Source organism: Lissotriton vulgaris, chromosome 10 (genome assembly GCF_964263255.1).
Source record: "Lissotriton vulgaris chromosome 10, aLisVul1.2, whole genome shotgun sequence".
NCBI lineage: Eukaryota > Metazoa > Chordata > Amphibia > Caudata > Salamandridae > Lissotriton > Lissotriton vulgaris.
The window spans coordinates 655,666,490-655,690,513 of record NC_141698.1 but is presented as its reverse complement, the minus strand read 5'-3'; the positions used below and the strand labels follow the sequence as shown (position 1 = coordinate 655,690,513).

The 24,024-nt window shown below is 39.3% G+C and overlaps 1 protein-coding gene across 1 annotated transcript in view; it reads left to right on the top strand.

Moving 5' to 3' along the window:
- Positions 1-24,024, top strand: part of LMBR1 (limb development membrane protein 1) — an 802,485-nt gene that overhangs the window by 565,343 nt on the left and 213,118 nt on the right. The window contains exon 8 of the mRNA XM_086941490.1: positions 7,229-7,293. Within this exon, the coding sequence (XP_086797616.1) occupies positions 7,229-7,293 (65 nt within the window). The remainder of the gene's footprint in view (positions 1-7,228; positions 7,294-24,024) is intronic.

Sequence of the window (24,024 nt, the reverse complement as noted above, 5' to 3'; positions counted from 1 at the left end):
GGTTCTCCTGCACGATCAGCCAACACTTATCCCAGCCAACTATAACTCTTATGACCCAAGCCTTGAGCCACAGATTTCACCAGCAATGCCAGGCTAGTGCCCTGGCAAGGATACTAGGCTAGCCCTTGCAAAGATACTAGATTACCCCTTGCAAAATTGATTTAATCCCCCTGCACTACTCCTGCACCAGTAAGGTCCTACTCTATCTCTATGAATTTAATAAGAAAGGAAAATGAGGGCCTCCCTCTGCTACAGTTGTTACCCAGGAATGTTGCAGGCCTACGTGATAAATCGATCCAGTCTGGGGTGATTTCATTACTTTCTATGATATATTGTTTGAAGAACTTTGATCTACAGAACCTTTATTTCTCTCTGGTTATTCTAATTTTAGTATTGAAGCTATCCCATCTAGTACTGGCCGACCATCAGGTAGCATTCTGATTTGAGTCAGGAATTCACTTAATTAGGTGATTATGAAATTGGTCATTGATAGCCCTGATATTATTGGGTTGTCGATTCAGGGAAGTAACTGCCTTGCTGTGAACCTGTACAACGTTTACAACTGTTCAGTTAAAAAAAATAAGAAGTCTCCAACTCTAGTTTTGCTTGAACAGCATCTACAGCAGATTAGCAAAATCTTCCTTATTGATTGCTGGTGACTTCAGTGCCACCTTTGAACCAATAGATTCCTTTGAATCCATCACTGACATAGAGGATGAGACAAGAGGCATCCAAAGATTGGCATTTGAGCCTTTACAATCATGGTCAACGGCCACTATGCAACTAGCATCTATTACTCTTGCTTGTGGTTTGTGCCCCTGCAACAGTAGATCTAAATCTGATATTCATCGCGCATACCATTACAAGAGGAGCATGCAGAAGTAGAATAGATTATGCCGTCCTTGATTTAGACCTTTGATTGCCTATGGATCATAAGACCCATAATGTATTACTCCAGGGAAATTTATTTATGGAAAAAGTTACTACTTACATTCGTTCTAAGACCCCACTGTCCTTTGTTAACAAGGAATATTCATCATATAGCCTAAATTTGTATCCAACCATGACAACTTATTACAGATTTGTGACACTTAACTTTATCTTGGGCCCTATTGTGTGTCGTTCTATGTGCAAGACTCCATTCATAGATTTACATTCTTTCCCTATTCGACTTTGAAAATACTATGTACTAAAGAATTTTATCCCCTCAGACAGCTGGCATCTAAGATTACACCATGATGTACCAGTGACTGCTGGAAGGCAAAATGTGGTTTAATTAAAGCTATTAACAACCAACAGCAGATAAGGGCTGCTATATTTATTTAAAAACAGATCATTTTCACCTCCAAACAGAATTGGATAGATTCCAACTGACTTGATCTTGTAGAAACCTCTAAAACCAGAGAGAGCATTTTAGCAAATTCTAGCTTATGGCAGCCTCTCTAACTGTACCTCAATAGAGTTTTATATTAAGCCTCATGTTTAGATATATCTTTTTGCAGGATTACATTCATCACATAAACTGGATGATGCAAAAGCACTACCTCGAGAGGTTCCTATGAATCGAGGGGAATTTCCGGGTTAAATGATAAGTTGTTAAAACTGTTTTTTTCCATTAGATGATAAGCTAATAGTTGTTAAACACATGCAAGCTGGAATAGTCCGTGGACCTGATAAAGTACCCGGGACCGTTACCGTTCTTCGCCACAGTGTGGACTCCCTACATTAATTGCCTGTCCATTAGAATCATGGCTGGGGATAGGGTACCCAACTCATGGTGTGGTGCAGAAATAATACAGATTTTTAAAAAGGTGCTAGGGGCACCCGGGAAATTATGCCAATAAACCTGATTGACAGCCTACAAAATGTATTTTGTCACCAAGTTTATATATTTGCTTTTACCCTTTCCAGGCTAAATTCCGAAAGAAAGTGAGCACAACAAACCAGATCTTTTGGTTCAAATTAGTAATGTGGAAATATCTGAAGCTGACTAAGGACCACCTGTACGTGACATTCCTTGGCCTAAGGTCAACGTAAAATTGTGTCCCTAGATAACAGTTATGGGCATAAGTGTAGATCTTTTAGGCATTCTCAGTAGACTCCATGAGGGAAGATTTGCCCAAGTGAGGTGGGGACAGATGGGAAAATTAACTGACCGCATATCTATAGAGAGAGGGGTACATTACAGCTGTGTGCTAATTCCCTACATGTCAATGCCGTCATATGCTTTTCTTAGTGGCTGCATCCAAAATTGAATGGCTCACCCATACCAACCCTTTATCTGCAGATGATACTCTTACTCCTCATAAACCAATAGATCTGCAAACCCTGTTAAACAAATTCTCAGATTCCTGTGATTTGGGGGACTTAGAAGTGAATACATCAGAAGCAAAGTATATGGTATTAAACCCTCATAAATCTTTTAGAGGGGGCTTCTCACTGAAGGGCTCTTCACTTCAGAGAGTAGAATAATTTGACTAGCTCTGGTTTAGGCTAGACAACTCTCATACCTATGAATCCTAGATTGACAAAAGTGGGGAAAAAAATCCCATTTTTTTTTGCAATTTTTAAGAAAGTTAGTCTCAACACCTCGTTCCACGTCAAATGTTTTTGTTTGTACCACACCAAGGCCTGAATCTGGGGGCTTGGGATTAAGAAATAGTTGGTAACCAAATACAATAGTTTGATAAGGTCATCATTTAGTTTACTCTTAAGTACACCTTTTGTCCCACTATCTTTTGATACAGGGCTTAAAAGGGTGGGTGACATAGTTACTCATAAGCCTCTTCTTTATTGGATTAGGTTGTGGACCACCCCCAAATAATGCGCATATAGGAGACCTTGCTGAGCTATCGGAAATGGATAATTCGCACTACAACTTTGGTTGCATCACATTAAATCCTTTTTCCTGGCTATTGTCTTGATAACATTTTGGAATAATTCATCATCTATGTGAGGGAGTGATAGGGATACTATGAAATTGTATATATTGGAACTTCCCAAATGATAAATATCTTAGAAGTTCTAAACCCAATAGTTTGAAGGAGAGTCTTTTACTTTTTAAACGTGAGCCGGGATAAAATCTTGCATGGATGCGATTATGCCATCCAAATCTAGAAGACTTTATATCAAGGTCAGACTTGGTTCTCTGTAAGAGGGTAATTACACCAGCAAATGGAAGCAAAACAAGGACGCCCGAGCCTTTTGTCCATTTTGTAAAAAAAGTATTGAAGATTTTGATGATATACTCTTCTTCCGCCCATTATACCAGAGGCCTAGGTGAACATGGTTTTGACCGCTCTGTATTAATTTGAGTATAAGGTGATACCTTGTCGCCTCCAATATCCTGTGTACAGATAACATTCCCCCAATTGTTTTTACAATTAGCAGATATTTAATTGCTGTCTGACTTTTAAGAAACAGCTGGATCTCAAATTTTGAATAAAGGAGATCTATGTTTATGCACTTTGTAGCCTAAACACCTGTGAAATATTTACTTTTTTTCTAGACATTTGATTTAGCCCAGCTATGCTTGCGGATTCTGATACATTTCAGCTGATTAAGGAATTAATTTTTTATGGTTCTTGTATACATAAGCTGTTTAGATACTTTTTACTGATTGTTCATGAAATGCACTCATGTCTGATCCTTGTTCAGAAGTTTTTTTGCTTTGTATATAATGTTTAACTGTGATGAAATATATTGCTTGATGTTTTGTTTTATGGAGTATTTTCCCCCCAAATAAACTAAATTTATTCATTAATTCAATATGTTAGTTAAATCTTCTACAAATGGGATTATAGCCTAAACTGCCACAATTTCCACAGGATCCGATGTCCAGTAATGCTTGTCCCTCGCATACACAATGCTATATCTTTGCAAACAGCACATTTCAGTCTTTTTGTTCACTTTTTACATATGGGTTAAAGTAACGCTTGACTTACGTTATAGGGGTATTGCAAATCACTGAGGAGTTCCGTGACCATATATAGAAAACCGGCTGAAGGTTTATTTCCATTAGTTCATGGAACTCTCAGGTTTTCCTCAATGGCATGTGTCTCCTGGTTTAGTTCCGGTGTCACTTTCCTGTGGGGCATAAAACTGAATTGTATTTAGTGTAGCCTTGACCACAATCCAGTTTTGCTGTAGATACTTCAACAATTTTATCAGTTTCACGTACTGGCTTCAGCGCATCCCTGTTTCCTAGCTGCTGACATCCATTGAATTCTTTTGGGATAGTGTAAACTTCCAATCCAGGCTGCATATTCTTTACAGTGAAATTACACTGACACATTTCTCATATTTTATCTACATGTTTCCTATTTCTTTTTCTATTTAATATCCAACCTGAGTCACAACATATGGCAGTGTTTCACTTAATGTGTTTTAGGAGCTATTCTGTTCTTCAAGATTAATACAAAAGTCAACTTTTTATACAGAAAGATCAAAACATTGCTGATTAATCATGGCCTAAATATTAACTCATTCCATGATTTTGAAATAGCTCTAGCTCTTTAATACATATATTAATGAGAAAAGACAAATCTCATCCCAAGGCTCTTCATTCTCAACACATTCTTTCTGCCATTAAAGTTAATATCAGAAAGAATGTAGTCCCACTCTGCCCTTGGTTCCAAACACATGCATATCATGTCCCTTTAACACAGAGGTCCATATATCTTTAAGTCCAGACATATATACTTTGTGTTCCCTTGTGGTAAAGTTTGCATGCCATGTATTTCATACTCTGTTTAATACTTTTTGCAATCCTCCCTGATAATGTGATTTTGCATACAGAGAGAACGTCTAGAGAGACCAAAAAAGACACAATTTCCCTTGTCTGCAAAAGTTCCCTTGAACTCCTCACACTCGGAGCTTATTGTAACATCATTGCAAAAGTGTGGTAGTCTCATACCTACTCGTACTGGAACTACTATTATTTAACTATCCATTGTTGTGTGCTTTCGATGTTTGACATACTTGCTTTAATTCTCAGTGGGTTCATAACGTCCATATTACTTTTAGAAATGCTTATTAACTGCTTCTTTGTAGTGTAACCAATTTTAAAAACAACTTCTGTACCTATCAGTATTTCTAAAGGGTGCAATTTCTCTCATTTTTAAATGTAATTATTCATATCTGTAACAGACCAAGACAGTGTTCATGTCAAACATATCCTTTACATTTAAATTTATCTTTAAGACCTCTAGGGTTTACTGTTTACTAATTTTACATCCACTTTGCTTCTCCTTCTAGAAGTAACTTCTCATTATTTGTACCATACTTTTCTTAAATGACCTTCAACCTGAAATCTGGTTTGGTTCAAGTTGATTTTCTTCAATAAATCGCCTGGCTTATGGTGACTTTTCTGATTCAGTTTGATTTGACTCTTGTGTTACGTCCACCATAGTTTCCCAGCTCTCTGGTTGGTCTGTTGTGTAGCCGATTTGTTTATCATATGCTGTAGTTGCAGGTTTTTATATCACAGGGTGTGAAACTTTAAATAATAATTGACTTCCCATATCTTTGGGTGTTTTATTTACTGGATTGAATATCAATGTTACTGCCTGATTAATGAAGAGATGGGAATGTCCCTTTCTTAGTTGTCTTTAAAAACTATTGAAGGTCGTTTGGATGTTGGAGGTTTTGTGTTGACCAGATCTCTTATGTTCCATGCTCTGACATTCACAGCATGGTGTATGAATGAACAGAACTGCTAAATCATTATAATTCTATAACAAGAACCAGTGGCAATTGTTTTTTCCATTTAGAATCCCCAATGAGACACCTACCCCACTGTCAATAACTTAAGAGAATTACATCAATTGAGGAAAATATGAGGAGAAATAGCAATTGGAATTGATTGATAAGTTAAAAAAAATTGAGGACATTCTGGATTAGTCATTGGAGAAGCACCAAATATAGTGGGTAAAATCCTTGAGACATCAACTTCTTAACAAGTCTGTTGAAACCAAAGAAGATTGAATGACATACGTTACTAAATATTTTACCAGGCGTACAACGGTAAAAAAGTAGGCTATGGTATTAGAAGTGGTCACGGAAAAAGGCAGAGTTATTATAAAATAGATACCCCTGGGAACCAAATGTTAATCACTAGGAAATGGACAAGATTTAGAGGTTGGGATCTTGAATTATGGTATTTAAAGATGTGGCATTTAATGGCCATGGAAACCATTAATGCCTGAATATGAGAACCCGCATATTCTTTCAAAATGTGATTTCCTGATAATTTGGCTGATGACTTTTGCAATATAACATGGTCTTTTATATTTCAAATTCTGTACACAATTTTAGCAGTTTAATGTTATGATACATGTATGATGGGAAATGTAATAGTGTGGAATTTCAATATAAGGAGTTTTATCCATATCAAGGCATAAAAAGGAGGTTGAGGTAGGCAGTTTCCTATGGAGGAGAAATTGGGGGAAGAATGTGAACTGGAAGCAACGGAAGAGATAAAGGATGATTTGGTTTCAAGATGTGCACTTTTTATGTTAAATGTATTGTGCCAAGGACGTTGTGTACCACGAGTATCTAAAAAAACTGATTATAGGAAAGTCTTACATTAATACCAGTGTGAAGAAGACAAAGATGTTACACTTGTATTTCACAGTTCTCCAAATAAGGTGCTATTATACCTATTGACTTCCTTATGCTCTTCTTAGACCTATTTGAGGAAAAAAGAGCTTTGTATTGAACTCTATGGCACAGTATTTATTGCCTGATGCCGGACAATGTATCATTGTGGTGATTTATATTAAGACTGTTAGCCGCATTCTGAATGGTGTTTTGATATAGAATCTTTGCATGAAACCAATTCCTGATTAAGACAACTTGTTGTTTCCATGCCATATGGGGACATCAGCCTTTTAAATTATTTTTTTACCTGTTTTCGAAGGTATATAATATGAACAACAATTCTGCCATATCTGCATTTTTGCTAGGCAAAATGTGAATTGGTCTTACTCTCTGCTTTCAATAAAAGCATCTTATAAATCTAGCACAAGCTTCTTGTGCAAACTGGTGGCATTCCTACTTAAAGGAATAACGTCTGATTTCCTAAATAAGCTGCTTCCCAATTAAATGGTTTTGTTCAGAATAATTCAAAGTGTTAGTTTGCAAAAAAATAAAATGAAAATGTGAATACTATTTGCCTAATTAAAACATAACTTTTTCTATAAGACCTATGAATATTCTTTCTCCTCAGTATGTACACCAGTGGGTCTTTCTCGAATGTTTACAGTGATGGGCCAGCTTTTAGTAAAACCAACTGTAAGTATTCATTAAAAATGCAGTATATGATGGAATTAACTAATAATGTAATGCTTGTCGTTGTTTTTACATTTAGACTTTACTTTTTGATACGGGCTTGAAAAATGTGGACTGTTTGTGAATTCTATGGAACTGATATATTTCGGAGTACAGTTTAACTAATGGTATAATGTAAGAGTGAATAAATGCTATTGTCTCAAGTAATTTATATTGTAATTTGTATCATACGAAGTCATATGAAACCATGGATGGTTATACAACACCAACTTTTATTTAAAGTATCTTTTTGCATTTGGTTGCATTGCATCACAAGGTGTAAAACATAATACGTAATAGCAGTAATACAACGCATCACAGTCCTTCATTGTCCAGTTTATAGAATCCAGTAAATACATGCCAAAAACAGAACCAGTGCAGAGTGTTTTGGGAGTTGGGCAGGCTGGGGTAAAGAAACAAAACTGTAGAACGTAGTTAACAGGAAGGAAGAAAAGGGGATAGATGATAACTAGTTTTTAGCCATTCCAATCTATGAATCCTGTTTAAAATTGAGGTGTACGCAGTCTCCAAATATTTCTTCTAATATGAATGTAAGCCAATTTTCTTGGATATCACAGATTTCAAACAATATTAGTGGTTTAAAATCATATGGCCACTAGTCTAATATCTGGGGGCTTTTAATCTTTACATTTTTCAAGATCTTTCAAGGCGAGCCTAGAAAATAACATCTTATCTTTTGTGGACCAATTGGGATTAAGAGTTGGAGGCAAACCAGGCATGGTAGTCTTAACACTCTTCTCCAAATTTGTGAGGGGTGATAGCAAAAGTTGGTTCCATATTTGCTTCAGTCATAGATAGCTTATCATTTGTTCTCATCTTCCCAGATGAATCTTGCAACTGTGACTTTTCGCTCGCTTACCACCATGAACTTTAACAGAAGTGTAATGGTTTTGAAAAGTAACAAAAGCAATGAACTATTGGGGCCCAACAAAAGTGAGTGTACTTTTAAAACACAGCTGAAAGAAATCTTCTTGTGTCCTCGCAATATCGACCTTCCTCCTCCATTTTATTTTCTGTACTCCTTCACTTCTTCCGACCTGCAATATAATGCCTATTGTGCGATTCTGTCCCTCTTGGCTAAATCCAGAAATCTAGCTAAAGTTAAACTTCATGTATAAACCACTGCCACCTGGTATGTCATTACTCCGTCTTTCACATGCAAATATTTAACAAGCATTTGCAATGCAATAGGTCTCACAGTTACGCAAGTTTAAACTATGGACATTGTAAATAACAATGCCTTTTATTTTTTTATTTTTAAAAACCTAAATAAAATGCATTGTTATTTACAATGCCAATAGCTTAAACTCGCGTAACTGTGAGACCTATTTGATTGCAAATACTTGTTATTTGTGTTGGCCGCCACTGGAGAGGTGGTAGTGGATGAAATGACATACCAATTCCAAACTGCCTGAAGAGCTGATAGAAACAAAATGCAAAAAGTACAGCAATACATATATAGCGATGCATACATTGGGAACGCTGGAAAAAAGCTTTTGTATTGTCAAGCCTAGCAAAAACAAAGATTAGAGCAGGCCAAAGCATGTGCGATGAGAAATAAAAAAACGCACTTAAAATATATGCTTTAGGCCGACCATGTCACAGCACGTCCGGCATGAGTGTAGCGTGAGAGAGAAAGCTTTTGAAGCTACAAGGAAAAATCCATATTCCCAGCCTGCAGCAAACCGGCTCATACAGAATCTAGAAGCATTCACTCGCAAAGCATTTGGTTAAAAAGTAAGAGTTTTATACTATATATAAACAAGGTAAAGTGGGTGAGCGCCATGTGTGCGTTGTAGGCGCGCCGTGAGCGTGCACATTGGCGTGGCCTGCGGCTCCTGCCCAGTGGCGGCGCCTGCAGACTTCGCCGTACTCAAATGGGTGCTCTTGCCGCCCAGGGAAGGGCCGTAAGGGCGCCCAAGGCGGGGATACATGGCAATTGTATTACCGTCATAAACGCTCCGCCGAACCCAGACTCCTTTCTTCCACCCTGCGCATCAGCTAGGCTCGGGGACATGGAGAATATGAAGCTTAAGCTTCCACCCCTGCCGCGGTTCGGAGAGGACTCGGAGGTAAGAACCCCAGAGGTGCTGCTGCTGATCAGCGGTGTTGTGGGTACTTGTGAATGATTACTTTATCATGAACTGTGTTTAAATATTTAGACTTGACAGTCTCTTGAACGCTGTGCACCGGAGAGTCTTCCACCAAGTTGTGGAAGCTGTGTAGTATACTTGTGAATGATGCCAAGGTGTGCTGTGATTGCCGGAGAGGAGCACTTACCTCGGTGCACGTTGACGGGCCGTGGAGCCGGCGGGGGGAAGGGAAAGTGAAAGTAACGCTGCATGAGGCTTGCGAGGACGGAAGGGGGACAGGAGATGGGCGCATCGCTCTACATGCGTGTTCACGGGCGCTTTCACGACCTCCATTCGCCCTGCGCGTGCCCATCTCCTGTCCCCTTCCGAGGCAAGTCAGCAACAATAGATCTTGCTGACGACAGCGCTTCACACTGCGTCGCCAGGTGCGAGACCTAAAAAGCATTGTTTGAAGGGTAATTTGTACTGTATTTGTAGTTCTCGAAAGGTTTTAATTTTCCCACTCTGAAGGATTTTCCCCAAAGCCACCCAAACAAGTCTTTCAATTTTTTCATGGTTTCAAACAATTTTATAAGTTAATCCCACTCAAATCATGGTGTTTCTGAATATTTAGTGTATGAATTTCAACCATCTAAATCCGTGGGAAAGCAGCAAAGATGCAAAATCTATTATACGGTTTCCTTCGTATTAAATAAATGTTAAAAAAAAAGATTTATTGCAACTGCCTGTTGCTGAAAGCTGGAAAAAGGGTGATCTTAGCACAACTCCTCTTTGGTTTATGCCGTTTTATGAAAAAAGATATAGTTTCTTGTGCAACACTTATTTTCATATTTCCCCCCCCAAAAATGTTTTCGTTCCTGTCAGAGGAATCAACAAATGCTGGGTACCCTTAGAATCATCAATGTGTTGGGAAATAAAAGGCAAATTTGGTGCGGATAGATTTAGTGGTAAAGAAGTTATGAATGCTTTATAGTGAAGTGCCCCACTTCTTATTTAAAAAAAGTGCTCAGCTTTGTAGGTAAAAAAGCCTCGAGTTAAGGAGTTAACTCTTGCGCAGAGAGGTCCGGTATGAGGATTTTCAACTTTAAGCAGACATTTTGCGTCTTTAAGAAATGTGTTTTTCATATAAGGATTAAGAAAGCTTTTCATTAACTGTTTTTTTAGATAATTGCAGCTATGACTTAAAATATCTCAATTAAAGGGGATAGTCCTGATATGTGTAAAAAGGTGGCCAGCTATCGAGGAAAGAAATTATAGGTGTTACTCTGCTTCTCAAAGTCATAAATTAACATGTCATCCTTTGCAAATTTAGGGAATTAAATAATGCATGTGTAGATATACCCGAAAATTCTATTGAACCACAACTCAATGTCTGTAGATTCAGTTATGATGGCAATTTTTCCTGAAATAATTTGGAAATTATTGGTGTTTGATAACTCATTATTATGTAATCCAGAGTACAGAACTAAAATTAAGGTGGTTGTCCAAGAATTTATTGAGTACGAAAAAGGCACAAGTGCACCGTATATTTCCGGGGATGAAATGAATGCTGCAATCCAGGGGGAGCACACTTAGTTTTACAATATAGAGATACTCAATGGCTGATAAACACAGCAAGAACCTCTGTTAACCCCTTTTAAAACGTAATCCTAAACATTGAATGCTAATTTTCACGCAGAAGAAATTTGCATCCAAGGAAATGGAGGTGCATGAGCAATTGGTTCCTACATGTGGCTTGCTGTTGAATCCAATTTGATGCAAGATAGTTTAGGCTCTTGAAAGACTTCCACTGAGAGTGTTTGAGCATACCAAATCAATGGCTACAATTCCAGCAATCACATTAAAGGAGTGTGCTACTGGGATTTTGATTAAATATGCCTTTAATAAAGCTACCATATACAGCCAGGAGCTTGCTGGATTACTTGCAAGTCTATACTGAGGACTTGTTTTGTATTGTCCGCATCCTTAGAAAGTACTGGGATCAGGTGTGATAGGAAACAACTAGCGCAGGAAGCTTCTGCAGTATTAGAGAAGAAATAAGGAATGGGTTCAAAGGGCTTTCCGGGGGTCAGGTTGAGGACTCTGACTCATTCCCTTCAGAATTTTAGAAAACCGTAATGGAGACCCTAACTCTGACATTACTGGAGTTGATTTATGAATGTTTTGAGAGAGGAGGCCCCTTTTTTCTTGGAGTGGGAGCAACATTCTTTTTAAAACCTACTTTAGTGACATTTGTCATATGTATGATACAACCATTGCTAGGATCAATGTGACCCAAAACAATTCAAGCAATCACAAAAGCGGTCAATGAGCATATTGCAAAATATTACAAACCGCATCTTTTTAGCGTCTGCAGTCAATGGAGTTACGTATAGAGTGAAGGCAACATGATAATATTTTGGTGATAGATAAAGTATGAAAAACAAGCGACTCATCACCCTAAATCGTTGACTATCCAACATATTTTCACAATTTTGCACTTTGACTGGCTAGGATCATTCACAAGTTCTCCTGTTAAACAAGTCTTCATTTCTGGCAAAAAAGCTACTTACTGCTCACATGTATTTGGCAACAACTGTCCTTGACATTACAGCAGTGACTCTAGCCTACACCAGGATGATATTACTGAATTCTGAGCAATCATTTAATGGTTTTTCCTGACCCTTACTCTGGTTTACGTTGATTGGGATGGGAATTGGTCCTAGTTCCATTAAACTGTTACAAATAGCTCATGAAGAACCTGTTCTAGTCCCCAAACAATTTATTATAAGTCATGGTACTATGCAGGGGTGCTCTTTGTCACCCTTAGTTTTTGCTGTATTCTTTGAGCCTTTTATGTGTCCTAAAGAGACAACGAGAGAAGTTCTACCAGTTGTGTTGAATGGATGTGAAAGAAAGATCATGCCTGTACAGATGATATTGCCACTTTAAATTAGATAATTTTGGTCGGTGCTCTAGTTCTGCGCTCCACCCCGGTAATGTGCACCAGGTGCGGACACATAGACACTTCAGGTAAACACGGCTTGGGCACACAACACTGCTTATTTTTAAAACTTGTTTTATCTTATATTTTATGATCAAATTGCCATTTTTTAAATTATTCCTTTACTGCTAAATACTTTGGCGATAATACCTGCCATTCTTTGTTGCTGCTGTCACACCGGGTCCTTGAGAACTGTGCAAGTACTGTTTTAGCGCTTTAGCACTTAACAACAAGGGACAAGGAAGAGAGGGTATTTTCCTTGTTCACACACTCTTGAGATAGGTTTGGCACTAAACATAGCCAGAACCTGTCACAATACACTTTTCGGGCATCATATTGGTCAGCGCTGTAGTGCTGCACTCCGGCACTGTTATTTAATGTGCACCGGGGAGCGGACGCTCAGGTGATGCGCACTGTGGGCGAGCGGCTGTTGCACCAAAGGCAAGCCCATCTGAACCTGTCCACAGCTGGTACCTGGGGTCTGAACCCCTGCCTTTGTCAGCAAAGAAAGGGTAAGCTACTCAGCAGATGAGTTGCGGTTATTAACTTTCACTTTAGGCATGGCCTGCACTCACACAATCTAACCTTGTAACACCGATCTGATATGTTGGGATTGCTAACTCAATTTTGAAAATGTGAAAGTATTCAGTACCAACACAAGGCCTCATGATAGAATTGAAAACGGCCAACAATGGCATATGTACTTACTCAACTGCAGGTCACTACCACCAAAGCATAGACATGATCTGTTCACTTTTTTGAAAGATAAGGCACCAATGGCTAGGTTCCCTACCAAAACCTGGCTTAAAGAGATCTCCATGCCTGAAATTGCAGTGACTCTTACCCAGAGCTACACAATAGCCGTTTGTGACCGGGAAAAAAGTAGAAGGGAAGGGGGAGTAGCTGTCCTATATAACGAGGAGCTGAAAGGGAAATTCGACCCCATTTTAATTCCTGGGTGTGAGTGCATGTCATTTTCAATCGAATTCTCTTAAAATTTCACTTGTTCTGGCCTATTAATAAATCGGCCAACTGATTTGCTACTTAGTTTATTCAGGCCCTCCCTGATATTAGGCAGAACATAGTTTACCGAAAGCCAATTTATCACTGTTAGGAGATTTAAGTCTTTATCATGAAAATAAAAACTGAAATTGCAAAACATTGTATATTGCACCTTACGGCGATACTACTGACACAACGATTCAAGACCCCCTCCCTTCAGCAAGGTCGTCTACTAGACCCCATTTTCTCAAATATGCCAGAACTGGCCACTAGTGACCCTATATATATTTTTTCTTGGTTAGACAACAAGATTATGCAGTTCCAAATACACAAAACAGGTCATATAATCACTGTTGTCTCACCATACAGATTGAGGCAATGTTGGTCAAATCCAGATATAGCATCATGGGAGAGCATGCTTATTAATTTAAATCCAGATATGAGAGATTTACCAGATTTCAGACGTTGTTGCTGAATGCCCTAAACAATTTAGTTCCTTTACGACAACATAAGCTCAAATACTCTGGACGCCAGGCATCATGGTTCTTAACAGAACTGTTCACATTGAAAAAACAATCCAAAAAACGGGAAAGAGCATGGAGGAAAAATGACGATGAAATCAATAAGAAAGCAATTAAAAAAATCATTATGCTAACAGGGAAGCTAGAGCTAACTATTTCTCCACTAAGATTGACAGTGCGTCAACCTCATCCTTAGAACTAGTCAATCTGGTGAATAGCTTGATGAAACCTATTAAAAATAAACCTGGCCATCCTCCTTAGGAATTGCTATGTAACATGCTTGCCAAATAATTCCTGGAGAAGTTAAATAAAATCCTCCTCACACTTGCAGGGATAGTGGGGCAATGGAGCCTCTCCAGGTGTCTCATGTTATCAATAAAGTGAAAGAAAAATTAAGCATTTTTCCAGAAATTAATGTGAAAGACACTAAAGAAGTAATCTTAAAATCTGTTAAATTGTGCTCCCCCCAAGACCCAGCGGGGTAATTTGTATGTCCTTCCGTTGGCAGAGATTAAGGAGCATGTGTTTTCTACCATATCCTACAGGGATGATACACAAATTGCCATCTCTCTCTGTCACCAATCAGAAAAAACATCTACCCAAATCAACAACTGCTTAAAGCGTGTAGTAGACTGGATGACTGCTAGGAGTTTAAAATTAAATGGGTACAAGACGGAAGTGCTAGTAGTAGGAAATAATCCCACCAGATGGATATAGCCTGGATCTTATTAACCCTTTCGCTGCTGATGACGAGCTCAGCTCGTCATCACCCACGGGTGTCGTGTGCTGATGACGAGCTGAGCTCGTCATAACTGCAGCAAAAGAGCAATCTGCAGCACAGGGGAAAAATCCCCGCAGCAGCCATGTGGTTAAAAATCCCCAAGCATCAATCTGTTATGGCGGCCCTTGCAACCTTACACTGGCATCCAGTGCTCAAAAACATTTTAAGTCACTCTGCCTACCCCATCGGGCAATGTACAAAAAAAGGACCAAATGACCCTGGCTGATACAAAGACTGTTAAAATCTTTTACCCCTACGAGAATGTTGCGCTCTTCCAATCAACAAGTGTTTTTAGTTCCCATGATCAAGAAAACGATGGGTGGAGGGCGCTCATTCGCATTCCTCGCCCCCAAACTCTGGAACTCTCTTCCCCAGGAACTAAGAAAGACCGAGTCTGAAATAAAATTTGGAAAGTCTTTGAAGGCTGTGTTCTTCGGCTAATAGTTGCTGCATCCGTTGATGTAACCTGAATACAGTCTTAGCCCTGGAAGGCCTACCGGATCACCATGCTCTTTAGAAATCTATATGATTAGAATAGATGCATCCACAGCAATAACAACTTCAGATGCAAAAGTAAGATCTTTTGGACAGCTTTCTAGATATCGGTTGAATACAGAGAGGACCCACATACTATTTAATAGGAAACCTAGCAAGACCAATGGGCGGTATGTGCAATCTGCTGTATATCAGGGAGCAAACATTTCTTGATGTTGAAACTATGACTCATTTGAACTTGAAACTACTTTTACAGCAATCTATGGATAGACTCATTCAGATTGATGGGTTGCTGCAATATTATCAAAATGGCCTTCCTCCCCAAATGTCTTTCTCTTTCTACACATACTTCTACTGGTTAGACCAGATTTTTTCAGCATAGTGTCTCCACTGTGAATACCTTTTACATTTACATTAGGCAAATGAGCAATAGAATTTCAAATGGATACAACAGGATGACATGAATTTCTCAGCTGTGTCCATTGACCACTTTTCTAAGGCACACTGTACTTCCCCTTTTGCATCCTTGTTTGCAGATTTGTTAATATCAAGTACATTGAAAAATGTTGTGGCTTGGAAGGCTCAGTTGCATGAAGATGAATTTCGTTTGGAAGTCACTGTTTCTATTAACCAGTTACAGTTTATCTGTACCAATTCCTGTTTGCATATCCACTGCATGCTACTTTCTTTTATATGGCAGTATTTCAGATCAGGAGACTGAAACCTGAAATTCATGCTTCTAGACTGACACTTTTTGTTAACCAGATTAACTCTCCCAAGAATAAATAATGGATTAAGATTGAATTAGAATCAGAGGTGTGGCAGCCTAAACCTACTAGCACGCAGGTTTTTAACTGGGGCAAGGCTTGATCTACCATTGGTTAGCACAGGTTTAAGTTATTACATGTAATAGGAGCGGATTTCAGTTTGGGAATAGCCAAACAAATATTTCAGAGACTCATTTTTTTTTTTTTTTTTTTTTTTAAGTTTTATTGTTTTATTGCAAGGAAATACAGCAAAGCATAGTAAACGAAAATAACACAATATGTTCAAAAAATATGTAACAGTTTTTAACAGAATACATGATGGGAAGAAGAATAGAACAGACAATAAAACAAATTAGATTAAATCCACTCAGCAATTGGTGCCCAAATTTTTTCCCCCATGATTCTTTTTTTAACCCCCTTCAGCTTATATATAGCAGATTCTATGTTGTACATAAATAATAATTTTTCCCGCCACATGAAAAAAGTGGGGGGGTCCAGGCTAATCCATTCCTTAGTAATACAGGATCTGACTGCGGCCATACAAAGAAAAAGAAAGTAAGAAATTGGTTTGGGCCTAGTAACAGTATGGTCTATACCAAGTAATAATAATTCGGGAGTTATCTTAATCTCGCATTTCAAAATAATAGATAAAAAGGTTTCAATATGTTGGTACAACAATGAAAGTTTAGAGCAAAAAAAAAAACTTATGTAATTTATCGGCTGCATATAACCCACACCGACTGCAAGTCGTACCTGCCGTCGTACTCCATTTAACAATTTTACTTGGAGTGTAATAAAGATTATGGATGCACATAAAATGTTGGGATTTCATCATCCCGGTTATAAGACACTCTACAGCCGTTTTAATCGACAATAAAATATCAACATCCGGTATACCTAGACTGTTAGCCCATTTCAACAGGCATTGACCTAAGTCATCCCCATATTCCTGTATTAAACTTAGATAAATAGCTCCTATACAGGTTTTTTTGTAAAAGCTCTAACAATGGAGTTTTAACTGGAGGAATTAAAGGATGATTCTGCAGAAAACTACAAAGTTGAAGACATTTGAAAAAGTCATTTCTTCCCACAGAAAAATTAATCACTAGATCCTGAAATGACACCATTTGGCCATTATAAAATAAATCACCCAAATGCCTTATTCCTTTCTGCTGCCATCTATACATGGTTAAATCATAAAAAAATTCTGGAAATAGATCCTTTGATGTAAGGGGAGTATAAAAATTTAGTTTCATTAATTTTATATGTTTTCGGATTTTTTGCCAGACTCCAAAAGCTGATTTCAACGTCTTATATTTAGTTTTCTTATGAAACTGGGTTCTACCATTCTCAAAAAGCTGCCCTTAATTTTCTCACCCAAGATCATTTGATAAATTGATGGGTCTGACAATCAAGCAGTTCGACTCTATCTCCCATAATTAGGGGACCAATGTATTGCAAAAGTGTAGAAATATAATAAAAAAGAAAGTAAGGGACATTCCATCCGCCACATTCGTTGCTAAGAATCATTTTCTTAGCAGCTTTCCTATGGCGTTTGTTATGTTATTTTATTTATAAAGCGCGTAGCTGCCACAGCCAAGTGGCGTTTATAACCCCATAGGAATCGGAATATAGTTCTTTCTAAATTTCTAAAAGAAAGCAGTTGAAAATCCAGAGGTATTGTGCGAAACAAATATAAGACTTTTAGTAGGACCAACATTTTTAAAATGTTAAGTCTACCAAAGAGAGATAAGTGTAGATGATCGAGGCGCTGCAATGAAGTATTGATTTGGATTACTATAGGGTTTAGGTTGCGTTCTGGTATCTTTTCTATGGGTAAAGAGATTTTGATTCCCAAGTATGTGACTTCTAAAGTGATAGAAATGTTTGCAGGTGGGTTTTCTCCTGAACAGAGAATTTGTGTCTTTTCCAGATTTTTATAGCCAGAAAAAAAAACCAAACTGTTTAGCTATCTCATCAATAATAGGTAAGGCTGTTTGAACGTCCCTAGTAGTAATCACAATATCATCGGCGTAGGCAAGGACTCGATAATTAGTACTAGCTAAGTGTATTGGTTTAATGTTAGATTCTAAGAAAAAACGATTAATTAAGGGGTCAATATAAAAAGCAAAAAGTAGGGGAGAACAGGGGCATCCCTGACGGGTACCCCTAGTAATTAATAAAGGTGACGATAATTGCCCATTATTACGGATGTACGCTCTAGGGGAAATATACAAAGTTTTTAAAGCTTTTATGATACCCTGTCCTAGTCCCTTCCTGGACAATATTTCCCAAAGGTAGCCCCAAGCAACCCGGTCAAAAGCTTTCTCAGCATCTAGAAATACGAGTCCAATATTAGACCGAGTTGCTTGGGACCAATCTAAGAAAGAAATCACATGCCGAATGTGATCGGCAGTATCTCTAGCTGGAATAAAGCCATGTTGGTACTTGGAAACTAGAGGAGAAATGATGTTAGATAGTCTTACCGCTAAAATTTTAGAAAAGATTTTACTTGTCAGTATTTATAAGTGATATAGGGCGAAAAGATGAGGGTAATAACGGAGGCTTGCCTTTTTTAAGAAACACCGTAATTATAGAGTCATGCCATGATTGAGGGGCGTTACCTTGCTGTGCATTCAAACATAAATCCAGTAGTTCTAATTTTAGAACATTCCTAAAGAATTTGTAAAATTCTAAAGGAATGGCATCGGGTCCTGCAGCTTTTCCTGAAGCTAGCAACATTAGGGAGAGTTCAATCTCCTCCCAGGTGAATGGTAAGTCTAGTTTCTCCTTCTCTGCATTAGATAGGGTAGAATTCAAAACTGAATCAACAAACTGATTAATCTGATCTGAGCAATCAGGGCGATCCTCATCAGCATAGAGCTTGGAATAAAAATCACTAAATACTCTAAGAATATCTTCCATTTTACTAACAGTCGTCCCTGTGTGATTTTTTATATTATTAATACTAGCAAATGCCGCTTTTTGTCTCGCCCTCTTTGCCAGTAGTTTACCAGAGTTTTCTCCAACTTCATATACCTCTGTCCTGAAGGCAGAGACTTGTTGCGCAAACTTTGTAGCGAATCGTTGATGTATCTTAACTTTCAAAGTTGTTAATTTCTTTATAACAGTTTCAGTAGATAATCCTTGATTGCATGCTTACATAAGTTGGACCTCTAGGGATCTAAGATTTATAATTTCAGAGCTTTCTTGCAGCCTAGCTTCCTTTTGTTTACTTATTGAATAACTCAATGTTTCACCCCGAACCCCACATTTGAAGGCATCCCAGACTATTTCAGGAGAAGCAGTACCTTTGTTGTTAGAAAAAAATTCCGGGATCCAAGTGTTCATATGGTCAATATAAGATAGGTCATACAATAATTTACGTCAAAAGACCATGAACGGGTGGTGTTAGAAATATTCAGTTCAAATTTGAACATTAAAGGATTATGATCTGAGATCATTTTTGGAAGAACCTCATATTCCACTTGTGCTAGGTCATTATATAGTCCCTTAAATACAAAAAAATAATCTAGTCTAAAAAATCTTTGTTGCGGCGCAGAAAAAAATGTATACCCAAACATCCCTGCTCTTTTCTCATGCCCTACATCGGTTAGTCTATATTCTTGGATGATCCCTTTAAGTGCTGCAAATACCTTCTTCTTCCTACCCTTATATGGGGTACTACTATGAATGTCGAATGTTTCTTCCAAATGTAAATTAAAATCTCCACAGAATATAATATTGAAAGACCATTGTGCCAGTTCTACACTTAGATGGTTAAGCGCAGTGGAGTCATCCAATATAGATGCATATACTGAGCATATAGTAATAATCAGTCCTCCATATTTAAGTTCGGCAATCACCCATCGTTCAGATAAGTCTTCTTTAACTTTTTTTACTTTCCCCATTCCATATCTCTTAAGAATTGCAACCCCTCTTGTTGTAGAATTCTGGCGAGAGCACCCTACCACTTCCAATCCAAGATCTCTTAAGCTCCCTCTACTAGACCAGGCAATATGAGTCTCCTGAATGCAAACTACATCCACCTGCATAGTTTTTAACATCTGAGCCATTATACCCCTTTTTCTTTTATCATTCAAACCACATACATAATGGAACATATCGACAATTTAGCCATTATATAAAATTTTTAGGTAAACTTGCCTAATCAGAGATACATGAGCAACAATTTCCAAAACTCGGCACCTGCCGTAAGTGGATCTTAAACACAGAACAAATACATCTTCCAGCTGTATGACCTTGCACACCCAAAAAAAAAAGAACTTCTTCCCACCCACAACACCCACTCTTCCCCCCCCACCCCTCCCTTTCCCCAAGACCCCCCCACCAGAAGCGTAAGGGCTATTGCCCTCATTGATGGTATGTGAGTATGGGCTGTGAGTTCCGCCCAGGCCTGACCAACCTGACAGAAAGAGAATAGAATGCATCTGGAACAAGAAAAACACAAAAAAAAGAGAAAATAGCATAAGACACTGCTAAGGGGTCGGCCCATTCAAATTAAATACAATATTACCCCTAGTCTCTATCCTATTAAACATTATTACATGATTTCTAGAAATTGTTGTGCTTTTATCTCCGAAACAAAAAATAAGGTTCTTCCCTTATGCACAACTTTAAGCTTGGCTGGGTTCAATAAGAAGGTTTGCCCCCCCTTAGCTTGCATAGGTGCCATTAGCTGTTTAAGTCTCCAGCGTTGTTGAACCATTGCGGAACAAAAGTCTGGTCTGACAAAGAATTCATGCCCCAAACCTTTTCTGGGTTTGGATGGCCTAGCCAGATCATATAGGATCTCTCGGAGAAGATAGTTCTGCACACAGATGAGAATAGCTCTTGGATGTTTATTCCTCCCCTCCTGGTCCGATTTTTGATTGAAAGGGAAACGATGGGCTCTTATAATTTCTTTGTCCCAGTCCCATCCAGTGAGATCCTGAAAGGCATCTGAAAACATCTCTACTACAAACCGGCGAACATCCTTCCCTTCTGATTTTTCCACAACTCCCAAAATATGTAAATTGTTACGACGTGCGCGATTCTCTAAATCAGTTCATTTCCAGTCAACATCTTGCCTAGTACTATCCAAGTCTTTGATTGAGTTTTTTTGTAGCGTTAGCTCATCCTCTACCGCAGATATGCGTGTTTCAGTCTCTTGCACTCTCAAATTAGTATCCATACTAGACTTGGTCAATCGTCGAACGACATTCTGGAGTTTACGTACAGCTCCCTGAGTCCGAAGACCCTCAGCCTTGGTTTCCTCTCTGTGAGTCATAATCATACGATACATTGAAGCCTGTAGCTTATATATGGATTTTAGTGTAACCTCCTCAGCTTCCTCTAATAACTCTGGAGTTTCAGGATCAATTTCATTATTTGCACCGGCCCCATCCCATTGAGGTTGACTCATGGCACTTATATTCTCATTAGATTTCTCCTCTATGACCTTGCGAACAGTATTTGAGACTCCTTCATTTGTTAGAAAATCAGAGCCAAGCATATCTTCTTCTGAGATTTGATTGCAATCGTCCGCCCAATCTTTTTTGTGAGGATGCCCCTCACTTAAAAGTTCTTCTTCAAGATCTCCTTCTGATGCGATTGATAGATCAGACATTGAAAAAAATTGGCCCCCTGATTCTATAGACTCTGTATCTTGTTGTTCAGTCAGCCTGGGTGAGACTCTAACTCCCTCTACAGCGAGGCAAAGTTCAGATAATATGTCCTCGTCATTCACTCCCCCTCTTACTCCGGCTCCTTCGTCATCTAGGGCTGAAACAGCAGGGGATTTAGCTGGTTGACTTATGTCAGTTTTTTTAGAGTTAAGACGTGCTTAAGCCTTAGAGGGGGTTGGCTCTTTTGTGATACTTTTGTTAGGATTAGTTATAGCCTTTTATTTTTATAAATCGAGTATGATGGGCTCTTTAGTAATGCCATTTGGTTGCGAATTGCGGTTTTCTGGATCTACTACTGTAGCTGTAGTTGATTTCTCAGCCACACTCGGGGTGGTATTTGCAGAATTTGCCGAATTAGCCAAGTTAGTGGTGCTTTTTTTTGTTACTCTGCCTTTAGGAGCCATATTTAAACTCTCAGATAATATATCAAAATGAAAAAATAGAAGTTGTTCTTTCAATTAAATCACTTATGTCCTGTCAGTTATTGCCTGCTGCTGGAAAAATATTCACACACCACGATGTAGCAAACTCATCAAAAATGTATCCACTCACCGGCTAATTCTTCTACAAGTCCAAGCGTGGAAAAAAGAAAGCTCAGGAAACTGCTACAATGTTGAAATAATAACTGCAAAGGACTTTAAAGTTCAGTCCCCTGCTCAACACCAGCCAAAACGCCTTTAATCGCACCCTCGAGCTCCACACAGCGTCCGAGCACCACAAGTACGAAGAGTACACTCAGCTGAGGCACTACAGACTTAATCTCGTGGCCCACACCGCCTACTCCGACCTTCCTCGGCAGAGACGCCTTGAATCGCGTCCTCGCGTCCAAGTCAGGAATCAGTCAATGTGCCGCGGAAGATTGGTCAAGTTGCAACACTGTAGCAGAAGCGTAGGAGCTTTCCCACTTCGATAAACTGCACCAGACCTCGTCAGCACAGACGCCCTGAACCGCGTCTTTGCACACCTCGCAGCAGCCGGTTCGAGTCCGGTATCACAGGCGCAGGCTGAGACGCCGCAACACAGAGACACCTGGGTCCCACCGTCCGGCGGGAGAAAGCGGGCGGTCCTGACCAGATTCAGCGGCTCTGACGAGGATAAGCCGGTCTCCCTCTCAGAAGCCTCGGTAAGTCCCAGATAATCACGGACGATATCGATGTAACAAGCACCGCTGATTACGCCAGGTTAGATCAGTCACCGGGCAGAACAAGCGCAGCTCCTCACACGGCTGCAGTGGCGGCCGCCATCTTGCTTCCATTAAAGTTAGGCGGTTCCCCCAGAGACTCATTTTAATAGTAATTTAAAATCCAACTTAATGGTCAAGTCATATTTTATTTTACTATTTTGGAAATTATAATTTTAGAAAGTTGCCATTTTCCTGGCTAAAACAAAATACTTTCCTGACAGTGTCAAGCTGTCACCTGACCCCTAATGGCTTCCCTGTTGTGAGATGTATATTGCCCCTCAGACTGTGAATAAATGGCTCTGGGTATGAGGAGGGGGGGTCTCCTTACTTAACAGGATAGCCTGAGGGGATGTGCCTAGCCCCTTCCTGAGCTTCAACGTTTCCTACCCTGACACTGGCCGATGAAGCCCACACCCAGGAGTACCTTACTTTTGTGTCTTTCCAAACCCAGTAGCAGAGGAAGTACTGACCAGAACTGGTCTTGGGGAGGGGGGAGGATTGCCCTTAACCCAGATGGCTTGCACTGGACATAAGAACGGACCTCACAGCCCTCTCAAAAGAACACTCCTGGACCTGTGAACAATATGAAAAAGGACTGTCCTTTTGTCTGATGAACCTGAAGTAAATTAGCTGGCTGACCTCCTGTCTAATCTACAGGTACAGAAGTAGCTTCCGGAGGGGTCTCTCGCTGCACCTGCCAAGCTGAACTGAATCTGCCCTGGACCCTACTGCTGGAATATGTTGGAGTGAGTCCTAAAACCCAAGTACTGCCCCCTAGGTCCTGGACCTTTGGCTGTTCTAAGAATGCACTCCTCCTGTCCCCAAACTACAAGAAGTGGGACTTGGAAATTCTTTACACTGTCTGGTGAACCAGTAGAGACTAGGGTCCCGTTGAAGCCACAGCTATTGGCATCAAATCACCAGTTGTCCTCAAGTTGCCAGTTTGCCATGCTGACAGAGCAGCATCCAATTGACTTGGGGGCCTTCCTGGCCACGGAACTTCGCCCGCTCTAAGCTCTCATTCCTTCGTCAATGAGTGCACCGGGACCTGCTGTTCAGCAGCTTGCAATTATTGTGCTCGGCTTAGAATCCAGCTTGCTCCACGACTGGTTAACATTTTTTCCGAGTTAAAGTTTCTAAGTCAGAAGATAAGCTTTCCAAC